Below are 22,531 nucleotides of genomic sequence, written 5' to 3' on the forward strand. Positions count from 1 at the left end.
CTTTGACCCAGTCTCTACAGGAAATGCTGCTGCCCACACTGCAGCTGTCTCTGGCTTAAGGCCGTTTTACAGTCGCCGTAGCCGAGCTATGTGACGTCAAAATGACGTAGATCTTGCTGGTGCCAGAATTTTGAGTGCGCGTCCAGAGGGCGTCTCTCTTGTAAACTTACTGGGTTAAGATGAGTTATTTTATGGTGAATGAAAGGCTTGATCCGACAAAGTAGGTCATCAAATCAAATCGAAGCATTGACATCAATGCTGCTGCCAGTTCTGCCGTTGTTTACCTTTTTCTTCTTCTTCTAATCCGTAGAAATAGCAAATTCGGTAGCCTTTCCTCATTCCTCATGTTCAGGAGAAGACTGCAACTAGTGTCGCGACCACCACGTGCAAGTATAAACAGTTACGACACACTAGCGCTCGACAGGTCAGCTAAGGCAAGTATACCCCACGTTTTACACTTTGCCTTACAAATGTCTTTTATCCATGCTGACATTAATCTTCACAATGACGTTTCTGTTTTACAAACACTTTCTAATAATAAAATTTAAAATGAAAAAGAAACAAGACATGGGACATCAAATAAGCAATTTGGAATTAAAGTGTTGATCATATTCTAATCCTGTATGTATATGTACTTTGTGAAACAGAGTTGTTAAGTTGTTATTATATCTCCACAATCTGGGACCGAACTCTCTCCTCCAACGCTCGCCCCCACAGGGTGGGGTTTATCAGAGACTACCTCCAGAATGTGCGAGTGGAGAGGATGGAATGGCCTGCCAGCAGTCCTGACCTCAACCCCATTGAACACTTGTAGGATCAGATTGGGCCTGCTGTTCGTGCCAGAGTGACCAACACAACCACGTTGGCTCACTTGCGACAAATGCCAGTTGAAGAATGGGATGCCATCCCACAGCAGTGTGTGACCAGGCTGGTGACCAGCATGAGGAGGAGGTGCCAGGCTGTTGTGGCTGTGTATGGTTCTTCCACACGCTACTGAGGCTCCTGTTTGTGAAATGAATAAATTGTTAAATTGCCAATATGTCTTACTTCTTCAAACTTCAATTATCCAATCCACCAAACACCAATGAGTCAATTGCAGAATAAGCTGTTTGGCATTGGCAGAGAAGATTTGGCAAATTTTTCATGGGCACAACCCACATACTCAGCGCTGCTGCTCATCCCACAAATGCATTTTCCTTACAAATGGGGCACCATTTGAAAGGGAACTAAACAGGCTTTCCAACGGTATAAGATTTATTGCCAAAAAGCATTGTTACCACAGGGAAATCATCCAACAAACACAAATTTCCTTACTTTTTGTTTTAAGTTATATAACAATGTATGTAGTTACCTTTCATCCTTGCCAATTTGACTGTTGTTACTCTGTGTTTTGAAGCTGGATTGCCCACTTCAGCAATTCTTCAGCTTGACTTTCATCTACATGACAAGCTTTGTTTGACTTTCCCTGGCTGAAAATAATAGGATGGAATTTCCAATTCAGTTCTGCTGAAAACCGCACCATGGATTCAAAAGGAAACTCTATCAGCAAGATGCTCAGTTACTGAGAGTGAGAAAGAGAGAGAAGTTGGGGATCGTACAAGAAAGGATGACAAGAGAATCATTGAGACTTTGAATCTGCCAGCAAGCAAATGTGGGCAGCAGTGAGACTTCAAAGTAGAATACTCTCTTTCTCTGCCTGTGTCACACGCACACACACACACGTACATGAACATATAAACAGCAAACGTAATAGTTCAATAATTATTTTTTTATTGGGAATATCTTACATTTTATTGGTACAATGTGTTTCATTTCAACACGTTTCCTTCTAAAGTAATTCCTCAGATAAACCAGTAGGAGGCACTTTGATCATTCGTTTGTGTCCAGTCATTTTATGTAATTTGTCACCTGCTGAATAACTATGCCTGCTATACAGTATATGTATTACACATAGACTTAAACTCCCCAGTGTGTGTTGAAAATTCAGGCTTTTAATTAAAGCACTCCGCTGGGCTGGGGGTTTATATTTAAAATGAAAATCATTGCTCACCAGATTAATTGGTTTGTACTTATTAAGACTAAACTGTGTAGCAGAGGGCCTCGCGGTTCTAAGAGGTCCCAAGGGAACAAAAACATTTAAAGTTTTAATATAACACAATTAACACAAGACTAATCCCAAATATACAATGCAAAAGACTGTAATCCCAGTTAGAGAGTGTATCGTCTCTGCATAGTCTTGGTCCACAGCAACCTTTTACTCATCTGTTCTGTTGATTGGGTGTGCCACCATTATTTGAATTTTCTTAATGTCTGTCTGAGGAGCAAGAGGTAAGCGAGAGGTACAAGTGAGGCAAATATGAAGATGCACTCTCTGTGTATTGGTTAATTTCCCAGAGCCAGTCCTGTCCACTAGATGTCACCAGTAAATTTCTATCGTCCGTTAACCACCCGACAGCCCTTTTTATCAGCTGCCTTCCTGCACAGCTGCTCCTTATTTGCTCATCAGCTCCCCTGTACATGTGGGCAACTGTTTCCAATATTTTGGGACCAGTGGCTGATTCACAAAGATAGACCAGATCTAACTTAGACTTCAGATAGACATCTAAAATGATCTGTTGCACAAACTTCGTCTAGTTAAACCTGCATTAAATTGGACCACGTTTCAATGAATCTTGGTCAAATTAATACTTTTTTCAAACAAAAACATGGCTAAAACAGTTTAGATTTCGGCAAATTAAAAACACTGTCAATGTCCTCACTAATCAGGATTTGCAGCGTGTTTGAGACACTGGAGTTAAATGGAATATTTTATATATTTTGTATATCGTATTGAATATTGGAGTGACACTGTGTTACGGGGCGAGGGACGTTGAGGACCCAAAATGCAGTGAGAGCAGGCAGGCAGGCAGGAGGTTGTGGTACTCAGGAATTTAATAACAAAAAGCAGCAGTACAGGGACTGGAAACTCACAAAATAATAAATTGACACAGAAACAGACACAAGGCACAGGGAAGAAACACAAGGGCATGGCTACCAAACGATCCGACAAGACACAAAGGGATTCACAGAGGTTAAATACATGAGGTAGGGAGCAAACAAGGAACAGGTGGTAACATCAGGTGAAACACACCAGGGCGGGGCAGGACAATCAACAAAGGCGGCAAAACTCAGGAAGTAAATTGGACAAGACAAACCAGAAAACCAGACTATCACAATAAAACAGGAAACAGGAACACAGACAGAAAACATGACATAAACCAAAAGCAAGGCAAAACACCGAAACCATAACACACTGACTGTATTATGATTTGTAATGTGTTGGGGACACTGGAGTGTAATGGATTATTTGTTGTGATTATTGAATTGTCAGGAGCTTGCCTTGTCTCTGTATGCGTTTTAGTTAGTCCTGTTTATTCTGTAACATTCGATTATGATGTTGTAAGTTGTAATGGTTGCATTGTCACTATGTAACCATATGTAACCATTTTTTGTGGATCCAATAGGTGCTGCAATGCTGTAGCTAATGAGGATCCTAATAAATTAAAGTAAACTGCTTTATTTCCAAGGGGCTACTGCGCTCTCTCCAAAGACCTGTTCCTTCCACAACATTGTTAGAAACCATAAAGGTTTTTTTATTTTTACGTTTTTGATATTTCTTGCCACTGGTCAGCTGATGTCACAGATTGTTACCATGAAAATAACTTTTTAGTCTTTATTTTTGTGAAACTGTCTTACCAGCAATTTGACTAATGGGACAGCAAAATTAAGACTGGCCTGAAGACCAGTCTAACTAGGTTTGTGAAAGCGGCCCCAGGCTGCTTGCTGTTATCGGTTTCCATTACCTTTTTGGATTGCCTGCTTGGAAGAGTGAGGCTTCCACCAGCCTCTGTGAATCCTTTTACCTATGGTCACACAACATTTACACATCATTACAATGAACATGGGTTATGTGTTTTCCTGCTTCAGGACTTTACATTTACAACAAATATTAAAATACATTAGTATTTAAATATTGCAAATAATGCAAATATAATATTTGTTGTAAATTTTTGTTGTAAATTGTATGGCTATCAAGCCATACAATATAAATATTATATGAAATGTTGATTTAATCATTATTGAGACATTCAAGTCTGATCATCCAGGATTGGAAGCATCTGAAAACACTTACAGTTTTTGCCGATTGCTTACACACTGAAATCAAAAGTATTACACAATTATCAAAACCTTACACTCAAGGAGCAAAACATTGGCCCAGATGTGCACCACTATAAGCACAATGTCAGCCTCTCATGTTTTGCAAAACAATACCACAGTGATTTGCAAAACACTAAACACACTTTTATACAATAGACACAGAAGTATATCATGATGTCACTTCCTTGAAATTCCAAAGCACTGACTGTCAAATGACCACACCTATGAGCCGACCTGTGAAACATAGCCATCAGGTGCGCAAACACATGATTGCTTACAGTAACGAAAACAGAAGTTGGATAGTTTAGAGATATGCATCTGCTCTGACAAAGCCACTAAGAGTCGCTGAACAAAAATTATTTTTACTGTGTTTTTATTTTTAATGGTGTATTTTACAGTAGTAATTTAGCAGTTGTTAGTTTAAACATACAGTAACAACCTAATAACTAAATTAAAACATAAGTCTGGTAATATTCTATATTTTTCTTATATATATTTACATTTGTTACATTTTATTTTATATTTTTCTGTCAACAAATGACTCAACAACATCCTGCTGCCAGGAATACTCACTGAGCCTTTTTTTTTTTTTTAAATGATGGGCTGGTTAAGTCAGAATGTATTGTGAGAGCACAGTGATTCCCAACCAGGACTAGTTGTACTCCAGGGGGTACTTCTGCTGTTGCCAGGGGGGCAGATTGTGTAAGAGTGCTTGAAAACTAGATAGCAAGTGAGCACAGAAGTTTTAGGTAGCTAAAAGTAATGACTAAACTGCTGAAATAGTTAGCTTAAAAACAGGTGAAATACTTAGCTAATAGCAATGGATAAGAGTTGAAATAGTTAGCTTAAAGTATTGCATACGTGGCTGAAAGGTAAGCTAAAAGGAATGGAGAAATGGCTGAAACATTCAGCTTCCCTCCAAGTTGCAGTAGAAGTAGTATGCAGTGGTGGAATGTAACTAAGTACATTTACTTAAGTACTGTACTTTAGTACCAATGTTGAGATACTTGTACTTTACTTGAGTCTTTTCTTTTCATGCCACTTTCTACTTCTACGCCACTACATTTCAGAGAGAAAAACCACCACTGGTAGTATGATTGCTGACCAAACCAACCTAAATATTGACTGTTTATATGTGTTATATATTTGGGAACTGTTGAAGGGGGTAAGTGAGTAGATCTGATAGGGCTGTGGGGGGACCTCGGACAAAAAAGGTTGAGAACCCCTGGACAAGCATGTTTTTTTTTTGTCTTTTTATGGGACTTCTGATAAATGACAATAAAACAAAAAAAAGTAGAATTATACACAGTGTGAGCTGTATTCTTGTAACAGCCTCCGCTAACTCTTATCCATGGCGTGTAGCCTACAGAGAACGGCCTGCATGGCTGTTGGTTCCCAACTAGTGTTCAAACTATGTAGTGGCGCCACTGACCAACGTTCCACTTCCAGTTCACGTCTATGCTGGCTTCAGTGACACTATTGCCTTTTCGTTTCAAATACGCTTAGAACTCGTGACACATTTAAGAAACAAGAACAAGCTAATTACAGTAATAATAAAATAAGCATTTTGACTCGGTGGTTGTCAAAAACCGTAGGCCTATTTCCCATCCTTCTTTTGATTCCCAGCTGCAGCCTATCACTCCCTCTCTACTACTCAGTATCTACCTACTGTAGCTCCATACCCTAAGATACCACAATTTCTCTTTATACAGAATGCACTGTTCCAAAGCTGAACAGCGAAGTGATGTTGGGGCGAGTGAGGGTCTACACCTTACTACAGTAAGAATGCTAATGTGTTGCATGCAGATTTTATTGAAGAAGATTGTGCCTAATGTAAAGAATTGTGTGTAGTGTTTTGAAAAACAAATGTGGTTTAGAACTGCAATCTGAATGCAAAGCAGGAAATGTGATTGCATTTTAGCAGAATTGGTTCAGGGGGCTGGTGCATGAATTACAGGTTGAGGTCATTGTGTCTCAGAGACACAGTGACCTCATGACCACAATCTTCTGAACATAGTCACACTGAGAAATCCAGAGAGAGTTATGTGGCGCTGATAGTCTTAATTAGCTTTGTAGCAACTCATTTGGCAATGGCTAGAATGTAACAGACGTTCATTAATATCAAAAAGTTACGCACTAAACCTTTAAACTAATCCCAATCGTCTCTGGGCAGAGCCACAGTGCCACTGGAAAATAGCCTCGGAAAGGAACTTGTTTTGGTGGAACATGTGTACGTTCAAAGGTTGTTTTAGTCGTGCAACAGGAAACTCAGATTGGACAGATAGTCTAGCTAGCTGTCTGGATTTACCCTGCAGAGATCTGAGGAGCAGTTAACCATAGTCCTCACAAATCCACCGGAGGTTAGAATGCCAACACAGAGACAGTGGAAGGGGACGCAACGGAGCAATCCCGGAAGAGGAACGTCGTGGATAGACTACTTTTTAGTAAATGGAAAAAAACAGTCACTCAATCTATCGTGAGAAATTCACATTCTCTACAAAACTAGTATCCGGTATAGCCATGAAGAGAAACAGTGACATTAGGCTTTTCTTTGGAAAACCACAAAAGAGGGTGAGCTGAAAAATATGAATATTACCAGCTGATTCCACAGCTGTATTTCTTTGTAGGATTCTTATATTATCCACCCACTGTTCCTTATGGCATGTTCATTTTGTTGTAATCAAGCAAAAGAAAATGAGAGAGGAAAAAAGCACAGGACGTATGGAGGTAAAAAAAAGGATCAACTTAAAACTTTAGAAGGCAACAGCCTACATTCACGACTCTTGTGGACTCAGTGGTCAGAGAGAAGGAAAGGAGTGAAGGACTGGTGACTTGGAGGAGATGAGAGAATAGTGATTTTTGGAAACTATACAATACAATGGAATAAAATTATATTATTACTCTTTACTAACATGTAGTCTGTACTAAAATTACTTAAATCATCTTGGATTTTTGCTTCAAAATAGTCAGTTTAGTTGTTAAGGTTCTAAACATTTCTTCTGGGGGGAATGCCGCCAAGACCCCAAAGCCTATAGGCTACTGTATGGGCAATGGTCTGAAACTAGAGCACAGATAACATGGCAATCTGTTTGGGAGTGGGAATCTATTCATGAATAACAAGTTGATTTGCAGTGTCTTAAACTACCCCATAGTCTGCATCACCTCAACCAATAGCCTAATATTTTGTCATTCATCAGATAAGCCTCCTCTTTGTTCCCAGAATGATACCAAGATTCTGCTGTGTGATTTGTCTTGGTGATTTCTGATCTGTGATAATACTGTCCTGGTGGCAAAAGTTGCTGTAGTCTACTTTACATGCCTTTTGTTGTTTCGTGGATGCCTCAAAGCTCTACACTTCCGCAACGTCATATCAGGCTACGCTGAACAAAAAACAGACTTTTAACTGTAGCATTTGAGGTTTAGTTTGCTGACCTTCACGTGCTGTGGGAGTGTTCATATTTCCGATAGTACCTCAAGGCGACATAGGAGCAAAAGCCCCAAGCCCCTAGGAGCTTCCGTCTCCGCCTTCTCCTCCTCCTCCGCCTCCGCCTCCTGTCCTCGCAGTCAGCTCTCTGGACTTCACCTGCGCTCCCTCACCGAAACTGCTTGGTATGTTTCGGACTTTCCACGCCTCTTCCAAACAAGAGTGACATATCTGCTGGCCATATTTGTACAGCTCAGACCGATTTCAACTCCTCATTTCTTAAAGCTCACCAGAGGTATCCGCAGACCCGTAGCCTACAGTTTCGGTTTAAGGATGGACTCCGCTGCCTACCTATTGCTGGCTTTGGTGAGCGCCGGGACGCTTCTCCAAGGTAAGCCAAGTTATTTTATGTAGTAGGAATACCTTTCAGAATAGTTTGGACATGATATACGGTGTGTGGTTTTACATAGGTAACTTAGTCAATAGCCTTTAGCTACTGTAGCCACGTTATGTGTTCTTTAACGTTACTAGTATGTTGGCGGTTATAGCCTGAATGTTAGCTTAATACCTGCAGGGTGTAGCAACCTACACCTGAAGTTACCGCTCTTGTTTTATGACTGTGTAGTAGGCTACTGATGTGTCAACATGTGTACTTCTTTTTACGCTTATTTGGCTGCAGTGACAGAATAACTAGTAACGTTACGTGGTGAAAATCTTAGCCATTGTCCGTTAAAAAAACTAAAAGGAAAGTGTTGGCGAATAGAAAGGCGCGTAGATAAACTAAAAGTCTGTATCGTCATAGTATCTCTCGGCCTATGGATTCATTAAGAGCTCTGCCAGCTTTAAATGTTGGGCAAAAATCTTCCTGTTAATAACAGGTGGGCAAACTGAATACAGGTGGGTTTACCATCCGCGATCCTCCTAGCCTCTTAAAGCCAACTCCCTGCCCAAACAAACACCCCCCGCCCCTGAACCCTGGGCTTTGTTTCTAATTAAGGATGTGGTTGTTTGAATTCCAAGCCTCTGTTTGTGTGTGTAACGTGTGGCTGTTGTGTGTGTTTATTATTGGGTGTGTTTGAATGGGTCTGAAGAGGCCAGAGATAACACACTTCCACATCAAATTACTTTGTCATTCAAGTCAAGTGATCTTATGTGTTTTCCCTCTCAAGGACTAAATGCTGTGGACTTGTATTTGAATTGATTGTATTTGACTCTTGTGTGGGATAATGTAACATCTAAGAAGAGTAGGCCATAAAAAGCAACTGAACATTCTCGTTAAATCATACTGAGGGGTACAACCTGGAGCATTTAAAAAAAAGCCCCATGGGGCTAGCAAAGCACTATTTTGGGAATCAGTGGTTTAGCTCTGTATAATCTCTGATGCTGATAGGGAATGGCTTTTCTTGGTGAGAAAAACAGGGGCTGGGCTCTGAAAGAGTTCAAACACTATCACCAGCGCTGGCACCACTGACTCACATTGTCTTGTGTCACTAGACAGGATAAGTCAGAATAGATATCCTCCCAGCTCTTATCTCTGAGTTGTGTCTGTGTCACTGGCCATCTCTCATCGTTCACAGAGCTGCTCTTTGTCAGGGTGACTGGAGGGCGGGTGGCTTAGTGGGTGTGTGTGGAGGGAGGGGGTAATCGGTTCTTGGTGTACTTAATACAGCCAGGGTCACCATCTCCATCACTTGATGATTCTGGCCTGTCTCTGGATCAGTGACTTCACAGGAGGAGGGAACACTTTTTGGGGGGTGGGGTTCACATTTCATTCATGATAAAATCCATATTTATCCTCCACATGATGACAGATATAAGCACACTAGATAGCAGCTGTAGTCAGTTTCCAGCTTGATCTGTAGCATTCCTCACATCAAAGAGGGAATGCTTTCAAAGGGACTTTCAGACTCAGAAGTTTGAAGCCATGGGAGGCTTTTCAGGGTGACTTTAGAGTGGAAAGCTGCCAGCGCAGATGTGAGGGGGTACTGCAAAGTGTGGGCTGTTGGAAAGAAATGTAGAGGTGAATGGTAAACACTGTTTAGAAAAGTCATCATTAGTGACAAAGAATTGCTTTTTAAGAGAACAGGTTTTTCACATTATGGGTGTAATGCAAGTGATTTAAGAGCACTTTCACATGATTCAGTAAGGCCCCCTGTTGTGTTAGCAAGCATTTTAGGTTGAAGTGGCATTTTATCTCTGCAGTCATTTGTAATAGTATTATAGGTAATACAGCGATGGGGCTCCAAAAATTTTAACCTCAAGCAACAAAATGACCCCTTACCTTCAGGACATGCATAGGCATACATGCAAGCACACATTCCTGGTTAGATTACTGCCGTATGTCTACCTCGTGATTATTGCAACAGAAGTTAAAATGATTGTCACATGATAACTTTCTAGAGTTGTGATATTGTATCTCATAGTAATATCAACCACTGTGCAGTGTTCGGTGTCTTATAAGCCTTCAAACTCATGGATCTTTTACTCAAACTGGACTTCCTGGATCATATTTTATATTGGTAGGCTACCTGAAGCAACACCAACGCAGCCCCTCGTTTTGTTTTGGTCTGAACGCCCACGAAGCAATCAGTACTCCATAATAGAGACCTGAAGTCCTGTCCCCTTTTATAAGATGGCCTTTCTTTGACTAACCTCAGATAGTGTAGGTCTGCTGTATTTCTCTTTCATTTTCCTGTCTTAAAAGCTGGGAAATAATAGTGTGGTTTCATTTCCATTATTTTGGCTAAAACTGCAAGGTCCTAAGATTTTACTGTTCAGTAGAGCATTAGAAATACTGTTTAACTAGAATAAAGATCATTGACAGAAACTTTCAATGATGAAGCAGAGAGAGAAGTGTGAAGTAGTAAGCAGAAACTCACCCTGAGGTGAGGTGGGACTTTGGCTCCCTGTTGCAGGCCAGATTGGTTTTAGAGTTGTCCCTCTTCCCTCTGTTGTTAGTATCACAGACCAAAACTCAATTATTGCAACAAAGGGAGTCTCATAAAAGATAAGTTTGAATAAAATGTAACTGTAAGTTTTAAATTTGTTCCTGTTTCCGGCCAGTAAAGAAAATCTAAATGATTATTGCTGTAAAAAAAAAAAAAGATATTTAGTAACTACCAGTTATTAACACACTTTACAAATCTACCAAATGTTGCCAGATAAACAATGAATTGTCCCAGTGTCTTAACCATCTTATTGTACTAGCATTATTTAAATGTACCATTTTTCATTCCAATCACAGCACTTTTCTCAGAGGACTCAGCCTAGAGCTGGGAAATATGGAGAAAATCAAATATCACGATACTTTGACCAAATACCTCAATGTCGATATTGCCGCGATATTGTAGGGTTGACTTTTGGTGCTTTCACAAAAAATGTACACAATTAGACTTTAGATAATGAATCATCAGTAATGTGGACATAATGACTAAGTGGGTAAAGGCAAATAATAGAACAGCTGTCAGCCTGGTAAATTTATAAAATGACATCACTTTACTGTAATGCAGCCTTTGAAACCAGGAACACTTGTGTCAAATCATGATATTACGATATCCCAAATTTAAGACGACATCTAGTATTATACTGTATATCGATGTTGATATAATATTGATATATTGCCCAGCCCTAACTCAGCCCCCATTACAGTAACTGGTCCTTTGCTGTCAAGCTTTGATCCTTTTTGAGCATGGATTCATTCCAGTTAGGCTGTGATTATATTCTACACAAGTGCTTTAAAATGGACCAAAGTACCAAATGCTTAGGTTGTGAATAATAGGCATATAGGTGAAGCTCCCCTAAACCAAACTGTCCTCCTTAAAAAAAGGGGTAGATAAGATAATGGGTGTGGTATGCCGTTGCACTTTTAGTTGCTTTAGCTCGGGGGATGGGATGGTTTGAAATGCTATCACCAACTGCCCCGACCTGTAAAACGGCTCGTCTTTTTCTGGAGGGAAAAAAATACCTTTGTGGGAGTGGGTGGTGGTGAGGGAGGGGGAGGAGTGTGGGTGGATATGTGAAGAGAGAGAGAGAGAGAGAGAGAGAGAGAGAGAGGGAGGGAGGGGGGGGGCGGGCAGCTACCCTCAACTGCCTTCATCCAACAATCCCAATAGCTGATTTCTGAAAGGTCACAGTGTGTTTGAAGAGCTGGCTAAATCTTTCTGTCAGATGGCTTTAGTTTGATCTGTTATTCAGAAAGCCCTGTTCAGCCACGTCACATAAACATCCCATAACGTGCTATTGTCATGTGAAAGGGGTTAAAGGTTTTCAAGGTTTCTCTATGGGTCCATCTCCCATGAGCTGCTGGTTAATTTTTCAAAACCCTGAATGACAGTGTTCTAGCTAAACGGAAGGCTGTTTTAATTCAATTCTTTAAAAAAAAAAAATTCTTAACAAGCTGAGGCAGCTTGGGATGTCATGAAGATAATATCATCAGAAGAAATGTTGGTGGTAAAATGTGGTCATGGTATGAAGTCTACAGTAGGGTAATGCATCAGTGATTCAACGCTACAGTCTTCTTACCAGAGGGCCTGATTTTCTCACTCAAGCTGGATTAATGTTTTAGTCAGCAGCCTTGACAGGCAAAATGTGGATCTATTTAATTAACTGAGTTGTTTTTCCCTCATTCGCATGTGAATGCAAACATACTGTTGAATAAATAAAGATCTGGAAAACACACATGGAGGCTGAAATGCAATCAGCAAGCAAGATGATTTTGCACACAGCTTCATTATAAACTTGAACTTCATAACTTTAAATTTTTGGAAATGATTTTCCTTTCCTTTTTTGCTTTAGAAATAATTTTGAGTCTGTTTTTATACAGAATTATCACAAGTTGCATTTTGCTTAAAGCAATACATGGAAACTTTGCATCTTCAATTAGCAGCAAGAGGATCTAGTGTAGGAGATCAGGTATCAGGTAAAGCTCACAGAGCCATCATGTTTGCCTGGCCAGGCGGTGAGGCTTTATGACAAAGCACCATGAGGTAACCTCTCCCCACAGTTTAATAAACTCACAACACATAGTATGTTGATGGCACACTGTGTTCAGTGGCAGCTATTTATGTTTAGGTGAAAGTACAAAGTACTAGAGCAAAGGGAGACTAATGACAGAAGAGAAAACAGAATCAGGCCATCTTGACAATATATTTGCTCAGTGGGGATTAATCTTCTCAGTCCCTTTTGTCAAGGTAAGAAGTGTGTCTAATGCTGGGGCCTCACATCAGGCTAGCTTGTGTGTCGGGCAGTACAGTGGGCTTCCCCCGCTGCAGTTTTCAACAACTCCCCCAACAAAAAAATGCACCTTACTCACCAAAATGTCCAGAATCAACCAGCAACAGTAGCTGAAACTAAATGAGATCATAGGTAAACCCATACACACACACAGACACATGCGACTTCCCACATGAGGCAGTATGACTCATGTTGCCCTGGTGAGTTTCAGGTTGTTTCCATTCTGTAATGATCTCATAGTGACAGTCATTTTTCAAGTCCATGGAACTGCATCAAAACAAGAAGTGAAATGCTGTGTTGATTGAAATTCAATGAAGTTTACCTTGCCCAGAACAAATTCTGTGGGGAAATGCTCACGAAATGAGGCAGCAGGGAATGAAAGCAGTTCTAACTAACTTGTGTTATCATGCTTCTGCATTCTGATTGACTCAGTTGTTGACGGTCAAAACAAAAGTCAAGCAGTGTGTTCTCAATTTAATCTTAGGACTTTTGTTTTACCAGTAATATTTTTTTTTATCACCGGTAGAATTGTAAGATTAAAATGTCTGCTCATTGATGGAAGAACTGTCCCTGGGGACAGGATGAGTCTTATTTCCTCTGCCAAGCTCAGGAAGACTTGTAAAAAATAACCTGGGTACTGAGGGGTTCTTAGATTATCTATTAAGGAATGTCATTAGACAGTAATACGGAGTGACAGGAAAGCTTGGTGGCTGGGGGTGTGGGGCAGTTCAGTTTCCATTTAAAGGGGAAAAAAAGAAAATACTAGAAAGTCCCAAGCTGATGGTGTTGATGATTGGTAGCAGAACTCATAGCCATAAAAACTTTTTGCACTAAAGCAGCGTGAAGAAACATCTGTTATTCTATTACCTTTCTGCAACAAGTTTGGACCCTGCTGATGGTGATCGGCTGAAGAAAGCTCTTGCCTCCCACCCTGTCTGCAACCGTTAATGGAGTCATTTCAGCTGTAACAGAGATGGGGCCTTCCATTAGACTTAGCTCAAAATCCTCAGGGAAATCTACTTTCTTAATCCCCCTGGAACCAGACCTGTTACTGTACATGAAAATTAAAATGAAAGTTTTATCATCAAGATTGTTATATTTTTAATTGGCGGTCAAAGGAAAGCTCATGAATGTGGTGTTTAAAAGATTTTGTTTTTCTATTTTCATATTTTTGTGTGTGTGTGTGCGCGAGTGCGTGCGTGTGTGTGTGTGTGTGTGTGTGTGTGTGTGTGTATGTAATTAGGGTCCTGAATACATGAGTTTGGAATGAGCATACGGTGCACAGAAACTATTATTTATGTAGGTAAAAGGTTATTCCTACCCAGAAGCCCCAGAGAGCAGAGAGGATCACTGAGAATCTCTGTTAGATACACTTTAAATAAAAGATAGAATAAATGTATTTGCAATGTGAAGCTCACTTTGTAGTTGCTGAATACATTAGCCAACTGGTAGAGAGAAGGTGTGGAACAGAATGTGAAGACACTGATCTGTTCGGAGAGCAGGTCAGGCACACAGACCAATCTGGTGAATTTTGGCTTATATTCTGTACTGAAACTAAACCTGATAGTGAGGACTGGGACAAACTGTGACCTATTGAGCTGACATACAAGTCTCCACCCCTTAGCTGAGATATTTGTAAGACTAAGCTGATAGCTGTTGTTGAACAGAATAACTCCCTTAAAACACAAAAACATCAATAGCCATAATGGATGCCTTCACTGAGCTTGTACTCCTATGACCAGTGGTCATTATTGCAGCCTTAGATGTCTGTTAGCTGTGTGCAACTGAGAGGACCCTAAAAGGAACCAGAGAGGAGAAAAAGCTCTTTTACCACTGAGTTGATGGAGGTCTGGAGAAAAAACAGTCAGCGGCTCTCCCTCCCCTCGTCCCTGGAGATTTCTTATGCTTTTGACTACAGCTGGCTATTGAGCCAAAACTGAGGTAAAATTAACTTAGATGGGATTTATGGGAACAAAATAGCCTGTCCTACTGTCATAGACCATTTATTAACCAGCTGTTTATCCAATCAACATTAGAAAGATGAATGATAGCCCAACAAAGTCCATGAAAGAAAAGAACACTGGCGGAGAACTCCAATCTATGAAATCCACACTGAGCAGCACAATAGTGATTAAACATGCTGTACAATGGAGAAATATGAAAACACCAAATTCTCTTCTGAAATTTAACACTTTAAAGTTTATTTAAATATTTATCACATACTTTTCCAAATATTTAACAGTTATCTTTTGATACCACACAAACCACTCTTCACACTGGCATGAATTAGATCCACTGCACAGGACCTATTTAAACAGAAAAAGCTGGTTGGCCAGAGTTGAGTTCTCATTAAAACTATGACTGGTGTGTTACTGCATGCAAAATTAATCAGAGCAAGTTACTGTATAACCGGCTGCCTTAACCAACACAAAAACACAAAAAACACTGTCTTTCACCATTGTTCACTACCGAGCCGGTTAGTAATCGGTAGGCTACCAACAACGTTATCTTCACTTCACCTGTTCACCTGAACTAACCACACACTGGACTTGTTCATGGACTCATGGCGGTGCGTCACTGCAGAATGAATATATGGAAAACACTGGAATTGATATTTGGTGTTATTTTTGGCATAAAAAAAGATTTATTTAGCATGATTTAGCCTATAGCATTATGACATGAGTTTGCCTGATATTTGAGATGCAAGCATTTGACCTGTTGTTTGACCTGCATTCATGAGAGGTTCAGGTCAGCTATGCGAGCTATAATAAATACTTGTACTTACTTATACAATACAATAATGAACTCAGTGATAAGCTGCTTCATTCTTTTTTTTACCGGTAATTATTTTTTCTGAAACTTCAAGTCCACCTGATGCAGATTTGCTGAAAATTGGCTACACAGGGTGCATATTTTATCTGCCTAAAGCTTATGTTTTTTTTTAAGCCGGTCAAAATAACTGTGGCATTTAAAAAAGACAGGGATAGCCACTCTTTTCAAGATAATTAGATTTCTCAGCGAGACGTCTGCTCTGTGACTTCCTCCAGCTTTTATTTCACAATATTTCATTTCAATACAGGCAGATTACAAGTTTGCAGACTAATCCTGGACATATTAAACCAGCTGGATTTGACAGAGAAGCATGTATCTGCATGCCAATATATAGTGTGGCACAGTGTATATGTAGGCAGAGCGCCAACATGCCTAGGGGGCAGAGGGCACAATGCTGTGCGTTGGACTAATACTGTATAGGCATGGCAATGTGGAGTCTGTGTTGCAACTTCTGCCTTGCTGACAAAGTGGTGGCTGACAACGTGAGTCGCTGAGTAGACAGGAAAGTGGGTCATGTTGACATTGTTTGCTACTTTAATTGGTGTGTCCCAGTGGCTTCACAGAGCAAACATTCATCTTGTGTTTTCCCCTGAGGGTTCCTAATGCTTGATGAAAGCACTACAGTTGTAGATGGCCCTGTTTGTGTTAAACCACTTCCAGCTAAAGTTTCACCACCTACCAAGTCTCCAGCTCTCAGATTGTTTGTAAGCCTAAGAAATAATGGTGCTGTTGCTATTGAATGTTGTAATTCAACAGCCAAGATGCTTTGGACTCAACAGACTGACTTGAAGGAGCCTGCAAGGGTTTAAACTACAGCTTACAATGCAACCACATACTCTCTTAATTAGGATATGCAACTGAAGACATGATGAATAATTTCTGACTTCTTTTATTGTGAAATATTTCATGTCTTGTCTTACTTTTTGGGTTGTGCAGAGATTAAGACATGCTGGGGGGAAAGGTACAGCTACACTCTTGGTATGAAACTTTGGGTAATTAAAACAGCAATTTATGTGGAGGCAAGTGTTGTTGCTAAAGCGGCTGTTATTTTTTACAAGGTCTCTGTGTGAATGCAAATCCAAGACAAATTTTAGAAATTCTTCAGTTGCTTTGACACAAATGATGAACACAACTTAATGCATGAGGTAGTAAACATCGAGATGAGAGGAAGTTTCAGCTGCATAAACGTGTCTTTTTGTTTCCAAAGACATAAATGCTGCAACATTAGTAATCACTCAGCCGTTTGGGACAACTTGGAAATAACACAAAAAAAACCCCACTTAGATGCACAGGTGCTTTTAGTTACTGTGGACCTGCCCTCTGGAAGGCTTTGCCGGTTGAGCTGTGGTGTGTGTGTGTGTGTGTGTGTGTGTGTGTGTGTTGGGAGTATGTATAAATATGTCCTTTTTTAACTTACATTTATTATCTTCATTATGCTTGATGTTGAATATGCTTAATTTTTTTATTCCTCTTTTTTATATAAAGCACATTAAGTTTCTTTGTAATGAAATGTGCTCTATAAATAAAGCAGCCTTGATGTGCTTTGCCTTGCCATGGGTGTCTTAAGATCTGGCTTAAGGCCACATTGAAAAGAAAACCCTGTTTTCCGAGTGAATCGTGCATTTTGGATGTATTATCATATTCTGTTAGTAGTTTGTCACTGTTTTTGTTCCTGCATGCTGCCTACTCCTATATCCCCGGCTGTCTCGAGCTCTCTGCAGCGCTGTTGCCTTTTATAATAATGTTATTTTTAGTTTCATAAAACGTCCCAGAATTCAACAATGTAGGACATTAGGCTACTACAAAACTTCCTTCTCTTATTTATAAGTTTCGCATTACCAGAGCTACAGCTCTGAGTGGAGTTGAAGGTGAAATGAGTGGTCGAAACGGTTTCATTTCCTACAAGTTCTTCACAATAAAAGTCCTCCGTCATTTATTTTTTGTGATACATTTTTTATTAGCACCTTCAGACATACAAAAAAAATTCCACAACGTGTGACAGGTAATGTCAGATGGCACACAGAACAAAGAAACACAAAGACAAACAAGAACAAAGACCCTCTCCCACCCCCCACCCTCTGCAGTCTCAAGGAAAGTCCTCCGTTATTTTGTTATTTTAATGCTTTTATTATGAAGCAGCAAAATTAGAAAATGTTGGGGCTTCATCAGCAGGTACGTAACGCGATTCCTATAAGTGAACATGAAACGTAAAATAAAGCAGTTCTAATATAAACTAAACTTCAAACCACAGAGATCCAGTTAGAAGCTACAAATGTACTGAGAGCTGAACACACTGAGACTTTTAAAAACAGCTTACATCAGTAGATCTCCTCATGTCGAGACCCTTTTATATATAGGCTAGTCGATGGTCGGCACACAGACCGACTGTTGGCAGCGCCTTTTCATTTTTCACTTGATTTATGTGAAAGTAACAACTGACATTATGAGCCTATATGCAAACGAGAGAGAAATGATGTACGTATTTATTTGCATATAGAGTGGGGAAGTGAGCTCCGATGATAAGTGGTCACTGAGGGCGCTTTTGGAGACACATTCTACAGAGAAGTGAAAACATACGCACCTAGAGTGGTCCACTTCCGATCAGATCACTCAGATCGGCTTTTAATACCAGATAAGAACAGGCCCGAAAAGGGAGCGCTGTGAAGCATTTGTTTGTTTTCATATTCCTCTAGCATGAGCTAGACCAACTGGGAGCTTCTAACTGTAACATCCTATTTGAGGCGACTGCAGTTGTGTGATATAAACATGAAAGATGTGTCTTCCCTGCAGGCAAAAACTGTTCTTTCAATTTTTTGAAATATTTTTAACGCAGAAGGATTTTAAAACAATGTCAAAAATCGAAACTTTAATTCTGAATAAAAAAGTCAGATAGAACCTTAACATTACAGTGTCACAAAATTAAAATCCTTATTTAGTAGAATTCATGAGGCATTTTGTAGTCTATAACACGATGTTGACACAATTCCCTCTTTTACTTTTCCCTAACCACCCTCCTGCGGGTGTATTTTGCTGTTATCCCTCCAGCATGCTGCTTCTGCTGGTAATCTGAAACCTTAAGCAGCCTGAAGCCCTGGCTTTTGGTTTTAAAGCTGACAGACCCCTCTGCTTGTGAAGCCGTTGCTTATACAATATGATGCTTCACATATGACTTTAGTTGTGGATCACTAGCTCTGGTGCTTCTCAGGTTTCAGTTCTGTGAAGTAGGAATGCTACCCGGTCTCATCCTCATGTTCACACAATCTGCTGGAGTTTCACATTAATACCTCTTAAGGGAATTGCCACTGAACTTCAGCTTTGAAGTCTCTCATTACTATTCATGGAACATTTAGATCTGTAGTTATTGAGCATTAAAGTGTTGAAGACAAAGGGTTTGTCCCTCCCTCTGATCTGTGATGACACATGGTAGCCCCGTAGAGAACAAAGCTTCTATTGGCACCATATTATAATATAAGGCACACCTGAATGTTATAATTGAGACAATTATCATTACATTTTAGTTATCGTTGTTTCTGCTGCATTTTCCGGACAGACAAAAAGGATCCATTATTATATTTGAGTGATTGTCTATATCTAGGATTTCAGCCATTTGACACATTTCAATCTTTCTCCATAACTCTTGTGGTGCGTTTATGTGCTAGTGGAATATTTGACATTTAGAGAAGTGTTAGATGTTGACCGCAGTTTGGGCTCTATCACTGGTCTTCTAGTTATTTTTGCTTCCATGTTTGAAGCTGTGGCTGAATGTCTTTAATATTAATGGTTTAACTATCATGCATCATATTGAAGTAATAAATCTGAAATTGTGTGCCACTCTCTTTTAAGGAAGGATTCAAGCTCACTTTGGAATGTTTTATTTTTGGAAGCTTTCCTTTTCAGTAAACAGTCCTTGTAACAACAAGCGCTTCAAACTGGAACACCTAGCACAAGGAGAAAATGACAGGTCTTAAGGTCTTAATCTGGAGCACAGCCGACATTAGAACGCTAAGAGTTCCATGGTACAATTGATTTTCAATAAACAAGTAGGCCTATGCCAACCTCATTGCTGGGCTTTGTGAAAAATGAGGCAGAGGGAATTGGAAATGGTTGCACTACGCACCTCGCCATCAAGAATTTGCCATTCTCTTTTAGACGTGTGTTAGCTGGAGCTACAGTGTTTGTTTAATAAGTCCATACAGTAATTGAGAGGTTATTCCTTTGAATGGTGCTAAGACCCACAGTAAAGCCTGGCATTGTGCTTGATATAAAGTTGTGTTTACTGCCATGGGCCTGTCTCAGTGAATCCACTTTGCTAGCCGTAGGTGTTGTTCTTTTTTCTTCCTTTCTCTCACTAGCCCGTTTCTCTCTCTTAGCAGACATTATTTCCTCTGATTGGAGAAGCAGTTTCACAATTGTACTGCAGTTGTTCTGTTATCTGTGCTTGGGTTAAATCCCCCCATCTAGACAAAGCCTTACAAAGAAACTACCAGACTTTGTCGAAAGTTCCATGGTGGGCAGTGCATGCAGATGCAGTGGTAATTAGCTCCCATGACCTCCGCTACATTTTTGTTTTTATTTGTTGTCATTTTGCCTTTGTTAGTGGAGCACATATGGCCTATGACAGAAATACACTCATCAAGATTTGGAGAAGGAAGCGTGGGGATTGGATTAAGTGTAGTGGTTCTTCAGATGATCACTGCCCACAATATCTTCTGACCACCCAGCCAGAACAGTCGGACCAAGTACCACAGAGAGCGGTGCGACTCCCCCATGAAGAGAGGGAAGAGAGCCAGGGAAAAGAGCTATGCTGGCCCAGCTTTAGGGTTGGGTACCGAACCCTGTACTTTTACCGGTACCAACCGAATCACGTCGGTATTACAGAGTATTGGTTCACGTAAAATCAAACGGTGCTAAATTTCGGTACCTGAGAGCGCCTAAGCGCAAGCTTATCTGTCCTCTCTGCATGTTGACCGAGAGCGGAGCTCCGACACACACACACACACACACACACACACACACACACACACACACACACACACACACACACACACACACACACACACACACACACACACACACATGCAGAGGTGCGGACAGAGCAAACTACGTTGCAAACTACGCGCTGCAGTTTTGTTAAATTCACAGTGAGTGATGCAATGCCGATAAGGGGGTTTCAAGTATGGTTACACTTTTTGAAAACTTCACGCAGACACCATTCACTGTGATATGATATTAATGGCGAACCGAAAGCAGTCACGGTGCTACTGAAGTTACACTTCCTGTGAGACAAGCAGGCACAAAAGTGGTTTCTATGCCCTGGTGACTGACTGACAGGCTGAGGCTGTAAGGCAAGGCAACTTTATTTCTACAGCACCTTTCAGCAACAAGGCAATTCAAAGTGCTTTACATGAAACATTAAAGAGAAGTTAAAAACGGTCATGATGAAAATAAAACAGGTTAAAAAAAGAATAATATACAAATACAAGAATAAAAGTTGAATAATTATTCAATTTAATAGGTTGTAGGGACGGGTTTGGGAGGAGAGAGGGAGGGGTTTATTTTTATTTAATTTCTGTCAGTGTAAAATATTCTAAATAAATAAGATAATGTTCTAAGTAAATAAGGATAAATAGGTTGTGTACCGGGAACTGAATTTCAGGTACTGGTATCGGTACTGATATTGGTTCAGATGTGAAAGGTACCCAACCCTACCCAGCTTGGACCTAGGGCTGGATGAAATAGGACATACATGAAGTGCTGCACAGGGAATTACAGGCACTGCGCCAAAGCCTAAGATTCAGTCAGGACAAAATAGACACACTCACAAGGGAAAACAAATCGCTACAACACTTCTCACCTCTGTTACTGCCTAAAACAAAGCCATGAAAGAGACTACTCTGGATTAACAAGCATGCAGCATGAGAGCCAATCAATGAAGAAATTCATGACTAACACAGCTCAAACTACCTGCAGAGACTGTCAACAACACCACATTCCACTGTGTACACTGTCTGGGATTGAAGAACTCCAACAACCAATCATAGTGAAGTTTGAGCACTACAAACAAAAAGAACCAGTTCAACGACAAAGGAGACGACTATAAGGAACACAACCCTTTCCCTCAGCCTCTCTTTCTCTCTCTTACACCCCCTCTCAGCCATGCAGACATGTTTCTCAATCTCAAGAATGCAATAATAAAAAAAAAAAAAAACTTATTGAGCTTTAATTTTTTGGTTTATGGTTTAGCGCAAACATCCATCCATCTTCGTCCGCTTATCCGGTGTCGGGTCGCGGGGGGAGCAGCTCCAGCAGGGGACCCCAAACTTCCCTTTCCCGAGCCACATTAACCAGCTCCGACTGGGGGATCCCGAGGCGTTCCCAGGCCAGGTTGGAGATATAATCCCTCCACCTAGTCCTGGGTCTTCCCCGAGGCCTCCTCCCAGCTGGACGTGCCTGGAACACCTCCCTAGGGAGGCGCCCAGGGGGCATCCTTACCAGATGCCCGAACCACCTCAACTGGCTCCTTAGCGCAAACACCCCTTATTTATTCAAAACAGTGGAATGCGATCCCTACTAATATTAGTGCATTAGTCAGTTTAAATTTAAAAAACAAGCATGCTTCTCTGAATGGGTATGCACTGGCGTGTCCTAGGTGTCTCTATTAGTGTTGTGATGCGGATTATTATTTTTATATTATTGTAGTGTACTGTATATGCCCAGGGACAACAGATGTAAATTAGCAATAGAAATTATAAACGTTGGTGTCTCCCCTTTAGTCTTCATAACATGCCATAGCATGTTACCACTTTATGTACAACTGTTTCAGCCCAGTCTCACTGAAAAGCGTAC

The 22,531-nt window shown here is 40.5% G+C and overlaps 1 protein-coding gene across 2 annotated transcripts in view; it reads left to right on the forward strand.

Moving 5' to 3' along the window:
* Positions 1–7,698: 7,698 nt before the first annotated feature.
* alcama (activated leukocyte cell adhesion molecule a) overlaps positions 7,699–22,531 on the forward strand; it is an 81,140-nt gene continuing 66,307 nt past the window's right edge. The window contains exons 1-2 of one of the 2 annotated variants that reach the window (XM_039776862.1): positions 7,699–7,806; positions 7,907–8,012. In XM_039776862.1, the coding sequence (XP_039632796.1) occupies positions 7,955–8,012 (58 nt within the window). In that variant the 5' untranslated portion in view covers positions 7,699–7,806; positions 7,907–7,954. Of the gene's footprint in view, positions 8,013–22,531 lie in introns of both variants that reach the window. The other variant, XM_039776861.1, reaches the window with a different exon arrangement.

Source organism: Perca fluviatilis, chromosome 16 (genome assembly GCF_010015445.1).
Source record: "Perca fluviatilis chromosome 16, GENO_Pfluv_1.0, whole genome shotgun sequence".
Lineage (NCBI taxonomy): Eukaryota > Metazoa > Chordata > Actinopteri > Perciformes > Percidae > Perca > Perca fluviatilis.